At 35.4% G+C, this 14,991-nt stretch overlaps 2 protein-coding genes across 3 annotated transcripts in view; one reads left to right on the top strand and one right to left on the bottom strand.

The window, feature by feature from the left end:
• Nucleotides 1–12,311, bottom strand: part of LOC117981861 (uncharacterized) — a 55,544-nt gene extending 43,233 nt beyond the window's left edge. Inside the window, exons 1-7 of the mRNA XM_069499842.1 lie at nt 12,168–12,311; nt 10,885–10,951; nt 10,584–10,652; nt 10,082–10,108; nt 9,930–9,965; nt 9,823–9,843; nt 9,244–9,300 (exon numbers count right to left, since the gene is read on the bottom strand). Of these exons, the coding sequence (XP_069355943.1) occupies nt 9,244–9,300; nt 9,823–9,843; nt 9,930–9,965; nt 10,082–10,108; nt 10,584–10,652; nt 10,885–10,951; nt 12,168–12,194 (304 nt within the window). The 5' untranslated portion in view covers nt 12,195–12,311. The remainder of the gene's footprint in view (nt 1–9,243; nt 9,301–9,822; nt 9,844–9,929; nt 9,966–10,081; nt 10,109–10,583; nt 10,653–10,884; nt 10,952–12,167) is intronic.
• Nucleotides 1–14,991, top strand: part of Pde1c (Phosphodiesterase 1c) — a 184,623-nt gene that overhangs the window by 105,105 nt on the left and 64,527 nt on the right. The window lies entirely within an intron of this gene.

The raw sequence follows: 14,991 nt of genomic DNA, 5'->3' as shown, positions 1-14,991 counted from the left end.
ACGACATTACCTCTTTATATAATACAACGGGCCGTGCAGCAGAAATCGTAATATTTTAATTTCGCCATAACTTCAAAACCAAACGTCCAATTTTAATCATTCAAAGACCAAATATTATCTCCATAAACTGTTCTTAGTGATGAAATCATTTATTTTGATAAGGATTAATAGCATGAGTAAAATAAACGCGTTTAAATGTAGTCCAAAAAAAATTCAAGATTTTTAAATAAAAAAATGGTTGCTGTGCCTCACTCGACATAGATGGGTATAGTGTGTCGCGGACTTTTTTGTAGATATTTATAAGATCTACAATTAATTAGAACATTTTATGGTTCTATCTTTTATAGTTTAGGCAGCGTACGCAAAATAAGTAACTTTTCTGGTTGATTTTTTACACCTTGTGTCCGAAAAACCCAAATATCTTACGGAACCCTATTTTTTTCCAAAATAAAATATAGCCTATGTTACTCGTGGATAATGTAGCTTTCGAATGGTGAAAGAATTTTTAAAATCGGTCCAGTAGTTTTTGAGCCTATTCAGTACAAACAAACAAACAAACAAACAAAGTTTTCCTCTTTATAATATTAGTGTAGACAACGGGCCGTGCAGCAGAAATCGTAATATTTTAATTTCGCCATAACTTCAAAACCAAACGTCCAATTTTAATCATTCAAAGACCAAATATTATCTCCATAAACTGTTCTTAGTGATGAAATCATTTATTTTGATAAGAATTAATAGCATGAGTAAAATAAACGCGTTTAAATGTAGTCCAAAAAAAATTCAAGATTTTTAAATAAAAAAATGGTTGCTGTGCCTCACTCGACATAGATGGGTATAGTGTGTCGCGGACTTTTTGTAGATATTTATAAGATCTACAATTAATTAGAACATTTTATGGTTCTATCTTTTATAGTTTAGGCAGCGTACGCAAAATAAGTAACTTTTCTGGTTGATTTTTTACACCTTGTGTCCGAAAAACCCAAATATCTTACGGAACCCTATTTTTTTCCAAAATAAAATATAGCCTATGTTACTCGTGGATAATGTAGCTTTCGAATGGTGAAAGAATTTTTAAAATCGGTCCAGTAGTTTTTGAGCCTATTCAGTACAAACAAACAAACAAACAAACAAACAAACAAACAAACAAACAAACAAAGTTTTCCTCTTTATAATATTAGTGTAGATTCTTTGATCGGAAACTTTAAAATACGTACAACGATAACTTGATACGTACTTATGGCATGTGACATAAGGTACAAATTGCAATGAGTTGCATTTTACACGAACGTGCACGAGTTTGTTATTGTTAAATAAGTGAAAAATACGAATTATATAAAAGAAATAGTTTTACTTACGAATGAAATGTGATTCCTTGACTTTTGGAAACCTTGCTTGTGTAGTTTGTGCAGAATCTCATCACACACGACGGCATTTTCGGTTGTTTTGGGAGACGAAAACAAAATACACATTACTATCAACGACGTCATCGATAGCGCGACGACAGCGGGCGACTGAGCTCAGGTTTGCTAATTAGCTTAGTTTTAACGTGCCACTTGCGGTCCGCGTATAACGTATCTACCTATTTTCTTCTAATATCATTGCCTCTGACCTTGAAATCTGACTCAATTTTTTTTCTATGGGATGACTGATTGATTCGAATTAGAGGATTCGTTATTTAAAATTTAAATACGTGATATCCTACTGATATAAAATGCGAAAGTTTATTTGTTTGTTGGTCAAGAAAAAGCCATTGAATTTTAATTGATTGCGCTACTCATTATATATTTTATATCATTTTGATATTTATAGTTTAATGCCTCTCTCACACGATAATATCATTAGATCCAAATTGATTTCTTGACGGGAAAACTCTAAGTGTTTCTATCAAAGAACAAAGTTCACTGCCCTTTTTATACAGATTGATCTTATGACAATTTATCATTATACGGTGAGCAAGGCACATCACAGGCACATCACACACACATCACATGGATGTATATTACAACGTTTAATTGATTAGATTTTTTTAATAAAAATTAGGTAGCTACAATATAAATTTTCACTTTTCGAAAACAAAAAAGCAAGATACTTGAGAAGAAACGCGCGAAAAAAATATCATTCCTTGTTCCATCTAATTTTATTCAGTGTAACATCAATTTATCATTTTTGCTCAGCGCACATCACGCCAGCCTGTAAGAAAATATCTTCTGCTGCGCGTAATTTGTTATGAAGATGACACGTGAATGATATTTTCAATTCCTTTTTGAGATACCCAATATTACGCTTAGTACGATATTTTATGTCTCACCAACGTTGATAGTATTCGAGTGTCGAAACACTTCCGCGTTATAGTAAACTGGATCTTAACAACCTTGTTTTAAAGCTCAAGTTTGTCTACACATCTACAGCCAGCGCTCCAAGCGGAAACGTTGCGAATTTAAAATCAGTGGCATTAAATTTTTGACTTCAATTCAAGGCTATTTAGGTCCATTTTACTTTGACGTTATTGTGTATCGATTCTCGAATTCTAGCAACGTTGGTAAGACGTAAAATATATATTTACGTATTATAACGTAATCTAAATATATAAAAGGAAAAGGTGACTGACTGACTGACTGACTGACTGACTGACTGATCTATCAACGCACAGCTCAAACTACTGGACGGATCGGGCTGAAATTTGGCATGCAGATAGCTATTATGACGTAGGCATCCGCTAAGAAAGGATATTTGAAAATTCAACCCCTGAGGGGGTAAAATAGGGGTTTGAAATTTGAGTAGTCCACGCGAACGAAGTCGCGAGCATAAGCTAGTTTATACTAAGCGTACTGACGTTACAGGCCGGAGTTCTTAAATCGTAGTAAGTAGCTACTTTATTTCGTAGTATATTACTAGGTGATTACAAGTCATATCGAGATCAGCTTTGTACTACAATATTTTATCAGGTGTTAGTGACCAGGAGGCTTTAAATCTTTAACAAATAGGGGTTTGAACTGTAGTAATAAGAAGAAGTGATTTTTTGTATAGCGGTAGTTTATGGGGCTAGAATTCATTATTAAAGACAATAATTTAAAAAAAAATATTTTTGAATGAATGAATGAAATGTGCTTTATTATTATCTACAACATCATAAATGAGAAATGCAAAAACAAAACAATACACAACAAAAATAGAAGTAGGTACTTATAATTGGCAGCCCGCGTATTGGATGTGCGTAAAGAGCCATACCATCACAGTTTTATACTTTTCACATATTTTATACTTTGGGGAAATGTGAGGTAAAAATCTAAATATATAAAAGGAAAAGGTGACTGACTGACTGACTGATCTATCAACGCACAACTCAAACTACTGGACGGATCGGGCCGAAATTTGGCATGCAGATAGCTAATATGATGTAGGCATCCGCTAAGAAAGGATTTTTGAAAATTCCACCCCTAAGAGGGTAAAATAGGGGTTTGAATTTTGTGTAGTCCACGCGGACGAAGTCGCGAGCATAAGCTAGTACTTACAATATAACCGCGTAAGAGTAATTCAAGGTATACAACCTCTGCCTAAAGGGTACTTAGTATCTCGATAAAGATGGAAAGTGCTTCCTTTTCCTTCAAGTTGCCTAAATAAATGACTATTTTATTTTTATATTTATATTATTATTATTTTCTTATCTTATACACCAACGGATCCTATTCATTCTTACAAAGATTTACCGCGATATAGTAGCCAATAAAACATTTAATTAAGTCTATTCTCGCTTTCATCTTCGGGATGACATCGGATTAGGGTCGTGATTCAATCTCGCCATTTTGCTACACTCAAAGAACGGATCCTACGTAAAATGGACTTTTCTCTACTTGTAGTTTCGACAAAGATACTTACCCTTCGACCTAACAGAAACGACAACGATACAACCAGAAATTTCTCTATCTATATCTATAAATATATAAAGAAAAAAGGTGACTGACTGACTGACTGATCTATCAACGCACAGCTCAAACTACTAGACGGATCGGGCTGAAATTTGGCATGCAAATAGCTATTATGACGTTGGTTATAAGGATTCCGTTTTTTCTTTTGAGGTACGGAACCCTAAAAATAACGAAAAGAAAACTCTTCTCAAAAACGAACAAAAAAATTGAAAAGGTGATAAGATAAAGCTACCCATTTGTTATGTTTTATCAAGGTATCGATAATGCCGGGATAAAAGTATATCCTTTGTGGTTCGAATACGAGATCTTCGCGGGTCTTTGCACAAATTGAATTGCGAGAATATTCCTATTCTCCATTTCCTAGAACCACATAAAGAATTTTTTTTCGATAGGCCTCAAATTATGATAGACTACCAACTTAGGTACCTAAAGGCTTTCCCAAAATTCACGCAAGAAGTAATTTTGATAGAAACCACAGGTTTAAAAAATAACCTAATAGGTATAATAAATAATGTCACTTATAGTCTGAGTCAGGAAATATACATATATAGAAATAAAAAGAGAGTAATGTTTTTACGTACCTTTAACAATAGATATATTATAAATTGTTATAAAAAAATATATATATTAAATAAAATATATTAAACTAGCTTATGCTCGTGACTTCGTCCGCGTGGACTACACAAATTTCAAACCCCTGTTTCACCCCCTTAGGGGTTGAATTTTCAAAAATCCTTTCTTAGCGGATTCCTACGTCATAATAGCTATCTGCATGCCAAATTTCAGCCCGACCCGTCCAGTAGTTTGAGCTGTGCGCTGATAGATCAGTCAGTCAATCAGTCAGTCAGTCAGTCAGTCAGTCAGTTAGTCAGTCAGTCACCTTTTCCTTTTATATATTTATAGAAGAAGAAGAAGAAGATAAAATATTTTAAATTGTCTCTTGGCACAAGCTAGCAAACATGCGAACGGTAAAACCACATCAGTAGATGTCTATATCTACTCGTGTGGTAAAACTACACTTACACTTCTCTATCATCGATGGTTCCGTACTACAGTCGTATTTTTTCGACATTTTGGACATAAAACCGATAGACTGGAATGTCGACCTCGCACCGGAAGATGCAGCGTTGGAAGACCCCCCACTTGGTGGACGCACGACATCAGACGAGTCGCAGGGAGCGGCGATGCAAGACCGTGGCGTGTGGAAGTCCCTACAAGAGACCTATCTTCAGCAGTGGACGTCTATCGGTTGATGATGACGATGATGAAGAATATACATACTCAATTTAAAAAATAACTGGTTACCTTCTTTACCTACACGACAGTTTCTTCATCCTAGAGACAAAATGTATAATCTTCTATAACGGCTAGTCTCTAGTTAATTAACTATGCATAAAACCTAGCTGGCTCTAGTTTTGAGGATCGTTACACAACGCTACTTAATGGCTAGTCACGCTTGAGTCTACTTGTGTCTGAACGTGACTTTCATTAATGATAATAAACCCTTATCCGGGTCGCTGGGTTTTAGTTATTAGATCATTTTCTAGTTCAAAATTAACTTAGTTCATATATTTACTTTATTTTATTATACAAGGTATTCTATATGATACCCACGACTTCAACCGCGCGGAATTAAGTAAGCAAAATCTATTTGATTTCCCAGAACAAAAACTAGCTTATGTCCATCTCTGGAATGCAGGCTATCTCTGTACGACGAAATTGATTAAGCGAATGGACCTTGAAAACTAAACAGATCTATCTGTTAGTATCTGTAGCGAGACAGGGAGGAGGATAGACAGTCATTTTTTCACATTTATAATATTCGTGTGGATTTAATTTTATGGTTGTTTCGCAATGCCTTTCCTACCGAGAAGAACCAGCAAGAAACTCGGCGGTTGCTCTTTTCAAAGGTTTGATATAAAATGAGTGGTAGGTATGCACTACCTACCTGCTAACTATAGCAAGAGTTTTATTCACTAAGTTCCAAGAACTTAAAGCGTCCTTTATAAATAAGTTAGATTTCCTTGCTTCGATAATTACGAATGCAGTGGTTAACTATAAAGAGCAGAAACGAGATACCGCGCTAAAAGCACTCTGCTAAAGGCAACTCTTTGAACAAATATCTTCTGACATGAACTTTGAGTTATTAAACGTTTTCACGCTGCCCGAGTCAACAGGAAGTTTGCTATTTAATTAACTTTGATCGTGTTTATAACTTAAAGTTTATGCAATTAAACATCACTTGCTTTAATGGTAAAGGAAAATATCATTAGAAAACTTGCATGTCTGAGAGTTCATCATAATGTTCTCAAAGGTCTGCTAATCCGCACTTGGCTAGCGGAGTGGACTATTATCAAACCCTTCTTATTCTGAGAGAAGACACGACGCGCGACGTGCTCAGTGGTGAGCTGGCGATGGGTTGATGATGATGATGATGCCTGATTGTCCACAGGCTGCTAGTGTAATTCAATCAATCAATCAATCTGCCTGTTTGCGTACACTGCTGGTTATAGGCCTTCCCAAGAGCGCGCCACCACACACGATCCTCTGCCTTCCTCATCCACCCACTTCCCGGGTCGTCAGCCTAGCGGGTTGGAGGTCGTCCCACACTGCGCTTGCCGATATGCGGTCTCCACTCCAGCACACGTCTGCCCCAGCGGCCATTGGTTAATTACCTAAGTATTAAAATTTTACATTGTTTCTTTTTTTTAAACCATTATTTTCTTTGACTTTAAGAAAATAATGGTTAAGTAAAATGTGCAAAGAAACAAATTTTACGAATCTATGTATATCTTAACAGTTTTCCCAATAAAATATATGTGCCTCCATATTTCACTTGCACATTATTGTATTTAAGTAAGTACAGTTAAATGTATTTTCTTTAACTTTTAAGAAAATAATGGTTAAAATTTGCAAAGAAACGAATTTTACGAAACTATATCTCTACAGTTTCCCCAATAGTAAAATATATTCACTTGTACAATTGTGTTTAAGTAAGTAGGTACAGTTAAATAGTTGCACCATTTCGCCTGCATTGCGTCCCCATGGAGAACGACACGCAAATATTTCTTTTACCTTGATTAAAATATCCTTTATGCGGAAGCTGTTGCGGTCTGAATAAACTTTTGTAGTTAAAGTGTTTTGCGAAACTCGATTAAAATATAATTTGCGCTTGATTAAGTTTTTGTTAAACCATCTCGACGATTGCGGGCAATTTTCTCGATTATAATTTGTTAGATCTTAATATATTTAAAATATCAGTTAAATAACGTGTCAGTTAAATTTCGAAATTTCAATTAGTTCATATTGTGATTCAGGGCTATTTTCTAAAATAGGTCAGAGTTATTATGGAGCATGGCTGAAAAATTAGAGATTGTTTGAACTAATCATACTAGGCCATGCCAAGTTTGTGCACTGGGCATAATCTACATAAAGTATTTTGAATACAGAGCCTTGTACCATATTTTGCGTTTCTTCTATGTTCTATTTTTTAATCCCGGAGACAAAACTAACGTTTCGTGTGTTGCCAGTTTTTAACGGCTCTTTCATAGTGATGTGGTGCAGTGCAATCGATACTTACAGATAAATTACTGGTAGGTATTCCTGCCAGACGCGTACGAGACTACAAAGCTATAAGAATCACTTTTGTTAATGAATAAAACTAACTTTGTTTGTAGAGGTTTATTGTTAATATAAAAAAAATGCGATAGTTAGAGCATTGGTTTTATTTTTTATGTAAAATATAGAAAGTTTTCTATTGTCCATAATTATTTCAGATTTTTGGAATGGTAACTTCGGAGATAAGAGGGGGAACGGTATTTTTTTCGACATTTTTCACGAAAAATCAAAAACTAGGTATTATGCATAAAAACAAACAAAAAGGTTTTAGAATGTGCAAGTAAAGCCCTTTTATATGATACCCCATTTGTACCTATAGTTATCTTACTTTGAAAATGAAAAATACTAAAAACACATTTTTTTAATGATCGGTTTATATCTAGGTTAGCGGGAAGTACCCTATAGGTTTTCTTGACAGACACGAACGGACAGACGGACAGACACACAGCAAAGTGATCTTATTTGGCCTTATTTTCAGTCTGTTATTATGTAAAATTAGATATATTGTATGTATCGCTGTTGATTGCAAATAAAATAACTAAAAAAAAACAAGGGTTTCTTTTTCCCTTTTGAGGTACGGAACCCTAAAAATTAAGAAAATATTATGTATTTTTTCATACAAACATACGAATAAAATTAAATATTCCAATATCCTAGGATTTCTAGAATACAATATATCAAATAATGGCAAAGGTCAAAAGCTGAAGCTGTTTTGGGATCAACCGATCCTTCTTGCCAAATATTATGTTTTTCTTATGACATTTTCCTCGGCTCATCCTTTTTATTTCGTTCATAAAACATCTATAATAAGCCGGTTTTAGGGTTTCGTACCCGAAGGGTGCCAACGGGACCCTATTACTAAGCCTCCGCTGTCCATCCGTACGTCTGTTCGTCCGTCCGTCCGTGCGTCCGTCTGTCTGTCTGTCAGCAGGCTGTATCTCGTGAACCGTAATAGGTTGAAATTTTCACAAATTGTATATTTCTATTGCCTATATAACAACAAATAATAAAAATTTCAAAATGGCCGCCATAATTTTTTTTAGAACTTGTATGATGGTACGGAACCCTTCGTGGACGAAGCTTATAAAGCTTCCTCCTTAGGCATCCGGGAAGCTTTATAATTGGGATGCTGCATCCCAATTTATTTCAAACATGGAGTCCCGGTGACCTAAATCGGATGCTAAGCTAACTTTTATTACAGTCACCATTTTATGTTCATGACCAACCCAACACATCGCCAGCTCACTACAGAGCACTCCTCTCGGAGTACGCTGGCCAAGTGCGGATTGGCAGACTTCACACACCTTTGAGAACATTACGGAGAGCCATCAGGCGTGCAGGCGTTTCCTCACGATGTTTTCCTTCACCGAAGCAAGTGATATTTAATAACTTAAACGCACTTTAGATGCGTGCCCGGGATCGAACCCGAGATCTCCGATTAGGAGGCGGACGTCCTAACCACTAGACTATCACAGCATCTACAATATGAAATATTCATTCCAAAATAAAATATAAGTTGAATGCAAAAGAATATATTTTCAATTCAAGTGATTCAAATGAATTAATTCATTTGCTTAATCAACCTTTGTGCCCAGACATTGATTCTGAAAATAATAAATCAAATGTTAGACGTTTTGAAGATAGAAAATTGTAGACTTTCGTTCAGTGCTACAAATTAAACAAGTTAAGAACTTACTACTTAATCCCTTGATGTTTTGAAGTAAATTTTCGTAGAATTTCACTTGATCTTTTTCTGAAATAAAACATTTACTGACTGTAGTAAAGAGTTCCCTAACACTTGACAGAATGTCAGCTAGAAATCTCTATATATATAAAAGGAAAAGCTGACTAACTGACTGAGAACGGAGTTCGTCGACTTTTAAAACTAAATTTTAAATTATAAGGTAATCGGCCGTCTTAATGAATTTTTACTAGTAAAAAAACATTAAAAGTCGGCGAACTCCACTCTGACTGATCTATCAATGCACATCTCAAACTACTGGACGGATCGGACTGAAAGGCATGCAGATAGCTATTATGACGTAGACATCCGCTCTGAAAGGATTTTCGAAAATTCAACCCCTAAGGGGGTAAAATAGGGATTTGAAATTTGTATAGTCCACGCGGACGAAGTCGCGGGAATTAGCTAGTATTTGATAGATTTTTGATCAAAAATACTACAGTATGTAACTGTTAGGTACCTACATAAAAAGTATGTATTTGTTCCTTAGAAATAGTAGCTCTATACCTGTTCATGTATATGTATTTTTCTTACCTTCTTGACTCATTTCCTTTCCTTTAAAATAAAAGATGGAAGATTATTTTGGCAATGTTTTTTATGATAATAGTTTTACGCTAAAATCATAATAGCACATAACTTACGATATTTATCAATGTAAAACTTTTGTTCCTTTTTCGCTAAAATATTACAAAATGTTAATGAAAATAGTTCTAATTATAAATTGTATACTTTAGTAAATAAATTAGTTTTAATCCGTGTAAGTAGGTAATGCAATGAATTATTCTTCACTTACATAACCACCGATAATATTCCTTTAAAGCTGAAATTTAAAAAATGCTATTTTAGTAATCATTATCTAGTAAGAGAATAAGTAACTAGCAGTTACCCGCGACTTCGTCCGCGTAAAATTTCTGGTTTCTTATGAGATTAGAAAATTTCCCGCTGCAAAAGGCCTCACATACCTACTCACAACCAGAATTCATAAATCTTGATTTCATATCTCTTACTACAAAAACCTTTCATTCCCCATTTCACCCCCTTAGGAATGGATTTTCACACAAAAAAAATTTAGTGGATACAAAGAGCACACCCTCCAAATTTAATGTCTCTAGGACCAGCGGTTTAGTTAGCCTGTGCGTTGATATATAAGTCAATCAGACAGTCACTTGGTCAGTCAGTCAGGACTTTGAATTTTATACATACAGATTGGTAATAATAATATCATCCTATTTTTGTAACATAAAATAAAAATAAAATAAAAAACAGGATCTAAAATACATTTATTTTACACTTACTTTTTTTCGTCTCTGATGAATCGGAAGTATCAGTTAAAGGAAGTTTGAATAAGGTATCCAATCCTAAATCTGAAAAGGGTAAGTACGATACGAGTAAATAGTCTAAACTTTTCACGGGTTCCTCAAGAGAAGATAAAATTACATACAAGTTTAAGAAAAGGAAAAAAAATAACAGCATATGAAGCTTGAAATGAAAATCTAACCTAACGAAAATTACCCCCATGGGTATCTAAATCTTAAACTCTTCATTAAAATGATAATAGGTATAAGTAATATGTAGTAATAGATATATAATACCTACCTTTCGGAATTGAGACATCTTCACTTGAACTAGAAGATGAGAGCGTAAATTGCAATGTCGTGAAAACCTAGGAAGAAAAACCAATATAAGGCGCAGTCGTTCGTTTAGTTTCGGTTGTGGCCATCCATTAGCACCATCTAGGTATTTTGTGGTACACATAATACTTTAATTTTTCATTTTACTAGCTTATGCTCGCGACTTCGTCCGCGTGGACTACAAAATTTCAAACCCCTATTTAACCCCCTTAGGAGTTGAATTTTCAGCAATCCTTTCTTAGCGGATGCCTACATCATAATAGCTATCTGCATGCCAAATTTCAGCCCGATCCGTCCAGTAGTTTGAGTTGTGCGTTGATAGATCAGTCAGTCAGTCAGTCAGTCAGTCAGTCACCTTCTCCTTTTATATATCTTTATCATAGGCAAACGCTTGACCACAATCACACCTGATGGAAAGTGACGATGTGACCTAAGATGGGACGCGTTTACCTAGAAGATGCCTAACGTTAATCAGGTCACAGTGCTATTTCGCAAATTGTCCTCAAAAGTCATAGGCTAGGGTGTGTCCAGATAATTATTACTTGTTTAACCGTGAAATGTAAAATATTGTAGACGTTATAATATTACAACAAAAATTCTAAAACATATGACGCTAAATTTCTAAAACGCTTGACGTAAATGCCAGCATTAGGTAATCCCGATTGGCCTAGGCCCTGGAGAATACTCAGGAATGCCCATAGCGCTTAATCCAAAGCCAAAGTTTTCAGGTCAATCTAGAAGTCTAAATTCATATTGCAAAGTAATTTAGGCACTCTTTGATTGGTCTGAAAACTCATTAGGCAGAAGTTGAAGTTTTGGCTTTGAACTAAGCGCTGTGGGCGTTCCCGAGGATAGCTTCAGAAACCAAGCGCAATGTGCCGGCATTTTGGCTTTGAACTGTGTAAATTAAATATATCATCATCATCAACCCATCGCCGGCCCACTACAGAGCACGGGTCTCCTCTCAAAGTGAGATGAGTTCTGGCTCCACCACGCTGACCAATTGCGGATTGGCGAACTTCATACACCTTTGAGAATATTATGGAAAACTCTCAAGCAAGCAGGTTTCCTCACGATGTTTTCCTTCACATTCAAAGCGAGTGATATTTAAATTACTAAAACGCACGTAACTCTGAAAAGTTAGAGGTGCGTGTCCGGGATCGAACCCCCGCCTCCGATTAGGAGGCGAATGTCCTAACCAATGCATGAATATGATAATAATATAAAGAAAACTTAATAGGTACTCACCACAAAGAGATGAAACGCGAATAACATTTTCTAATAAAAAGCTAAGACCGCTCGATATCTATCGAGTTCTGCCAATTAACCACGATTCCTTACAACTACATTTCATCGCACCCGACCAATTGAATTCTTGAAAGCGTTGCGCTGTCTTATATTACTTGGATTTTATAAATGAGGTTTCTTATTTAGTTTTATGTACATATAACATATACACAGCCACTATAACTGACTATACTTTTAGTTGGATGGAATTAAATAATAGAAAACGGTCATATGAAAATAATAAAAAACCAATTTGAAATATAGCTCAATAAATTTCTTTTATTTTCGTGGCAATAATTTGAATGTAATGTACAGAAAAATACGATCGAAAACATATTTTCTACGCTATATTTTATGACCAGTGTTTTAATGTTGGTTACGCAAGTTGATTTTCCAGATTTTGGGGAAACTTTTGTCAGTCAAAAATGTTTTTAATAAAATATTTTTTCAATACACTGTACTTTTTAGATAGCAAAGAGACATGCGGTGGCATTGAAAATATATATCGTTGTATCGGCAAATATATATCGGCAGTATAAAATTACTGTATAGATGTAATTACAGTAGGTACAAAGTTTTTTTAAAGGGCTTCAAAGATTTTGATTCCAATATAACAGCCACGCATAAAACTTGTGTTAATCAATAGCTGGCAAAACAAATATTGTATTGTCACGTTTCTGAGATCATCATCAACAACCGATAGACGCCCACTGCTGGAGATAGGTCTCTTGTAGGGACATCCACACGCCACGGTCTCGTTCGTTGCCACTAGTACCATTAATAGTTCCATAATGGAACTACTGAGGTTTTTATTAATCACTAGTTCCATTGATAAAAGGATTCTGAAAATAATGAAACTAATGTTGAATTTATCCAACGGCTTCCTGAAATATAGAGGCTAAATATAGAATATTTCTCCCACACTATTAAAGTTAAAAAAGAGTATATTTTGTAGTTCCGTAGTTAAACAATGAAATCCATACCACTAAGCCAGTGAAAACAGTGGGATCGATTACGGGTCTTTGCACTCTACAAATCGCTTCCGTGTTGTTAAATCGAAGGAAGTTGGCGTATCGTGTTGCCTACTTACTTTAACAGTCGGGCTGTTTTCCTTTTTAGCTATTATCTAAGCTATAAAGGATTTCGTCTGCGTAGATTACACAAATTTCAAACCCCTATTTTACCCTCTTAGGGCTTGAATTTTCAAAAACCCTTTCTTAGAGGCTATCTACGTCATAATAGCTATCTGGAGGCTGGAGATTTTTGATTGTATAATGTAAAACACTAGGATACCGTTAACTCTAAAGCTTAGACGTCGTATACAGGCCTATCCCAGTCATCTATCTATACTTAGGTTCTCAGATTACGTCACTATACACAGGTGCTTCGAATGCTATCTCGACAGCTTCAAAGACAATCCAGATACGATTCTGCTAAAGGCAGATTTGATTACACTACCCGTGAGCTTTGATATAATAGGTACTTTATTGCTGAGACTATATTTTCTGACTATAAGCTGTGATAGCCTAGTGGTTAGGACGTCCACCTTCTAATCGGAGGTCGGGGGTTCGATCCCGGGCACGCACCTGTAACTTCTCGGAGTTATGTGCGTTTTAATTAATTAAATATCACTTGCTGTAACGGTGAAGGAAAACATCGTGAGGAAACCTGCATGCCTGAGAGTTCTCCATAATGTTCCAAAGGTGTGTGAAGTCTACCAATCCGCACATGGCCAGCGTGGTAGACTATGGCCAAACCCCTTCTCACTCTGAGAGTAGACCCGTGCTTTGTAGTGAGCTGGCGATGGGTTGATCATTAGAATTTATTTGTGTGCAAAATAAAACATTCATCTTTACGGAGACCGGGTACTAATAAGAGAAGACCCAAACGATTGCGACAACATCACGTAGACAATATTACGTGATCCGTAAGTAAAAGCACCGTTTCCGTGTCTTAAGCCATATTGCACCTCCACTAAAAGCGTAGCTAAACGATGAGATTGGCTAAGCGCCAGAAGCTAATTATTGCAAAGAAATAGCTGCCTTAAGTGAAGGGTTTCTATTTCAAATTACGATTTAAAATATAGCAAAACAATACGGTACAAGCCCATGTTGTACCCATTCGAGGCCCAATCATGAACTAATTTAACAAAGCGTGAAATATTTGAAATAGTTATGAACGTTAGGCGCAGTGGTTATACAAAGAGATTCATGCACAGTGTTATTTTAATAGGTTTAATTAATTTGGAATGAATTGTTTTAGTGACAAAACTTATTATAACGTAGCAATTAATTAAACAAAGTATTAATTGTTTTTTAAAGGTTAAATTCACATAGTTACTGTGAAACAGAAAAAACTCCTACCTATTACCAAATGAAATTGTTAAATCATTTTTATTATTCTTTGAATAATGAAGTGGAATTTGTATAAATCGTTTCTTAATGAGAGTCTACGTAAAGTTATAGAGCAAGATGCCGGAACCGCCAGACTTACTATATAAGTAAGTACCTACCTACTTACTTATTTTCTGGGAAACAAAATGTGTGGGATAGAGTTAGTGTAAAGTGTGTTTCTACAACCTACTATTAATGTACGCATTATATCTGCCGACTTGTGCCGTAGGCCAACTTATAGGTATCAGCTGCTACAGGTATATAACTAGTATGTAAAAACATTTCTCACCTTTCTCAAAGTCTTATTGAAAGAAAAGAAAGAAAGGAAAAGGAAGAAAGTCTTAGTGTAGATTTTTATAGCCTAGCATCCGTCGAATGAATTTGTATAGAAC

This window comes from Maniola hyperantus, chromosome 1 (assembly GCF_902806685.2).
Source record: "Maniola hyperantus chromosome 1, iAphHyp1.2, whole genome shotgun sequence".
NCBI classification, from domain to species: domain Eukaryota; kingdom Metazoa; phylum Arthropoda; class Insecta; order Lepidoptera; family Nymphalidae; genus Maniola; species Maniola hyperantus.
Note: the sequence above shows the minus strand (reverse complement) of the source record. Positions and strands in the feature narration are given on the sequence as shown.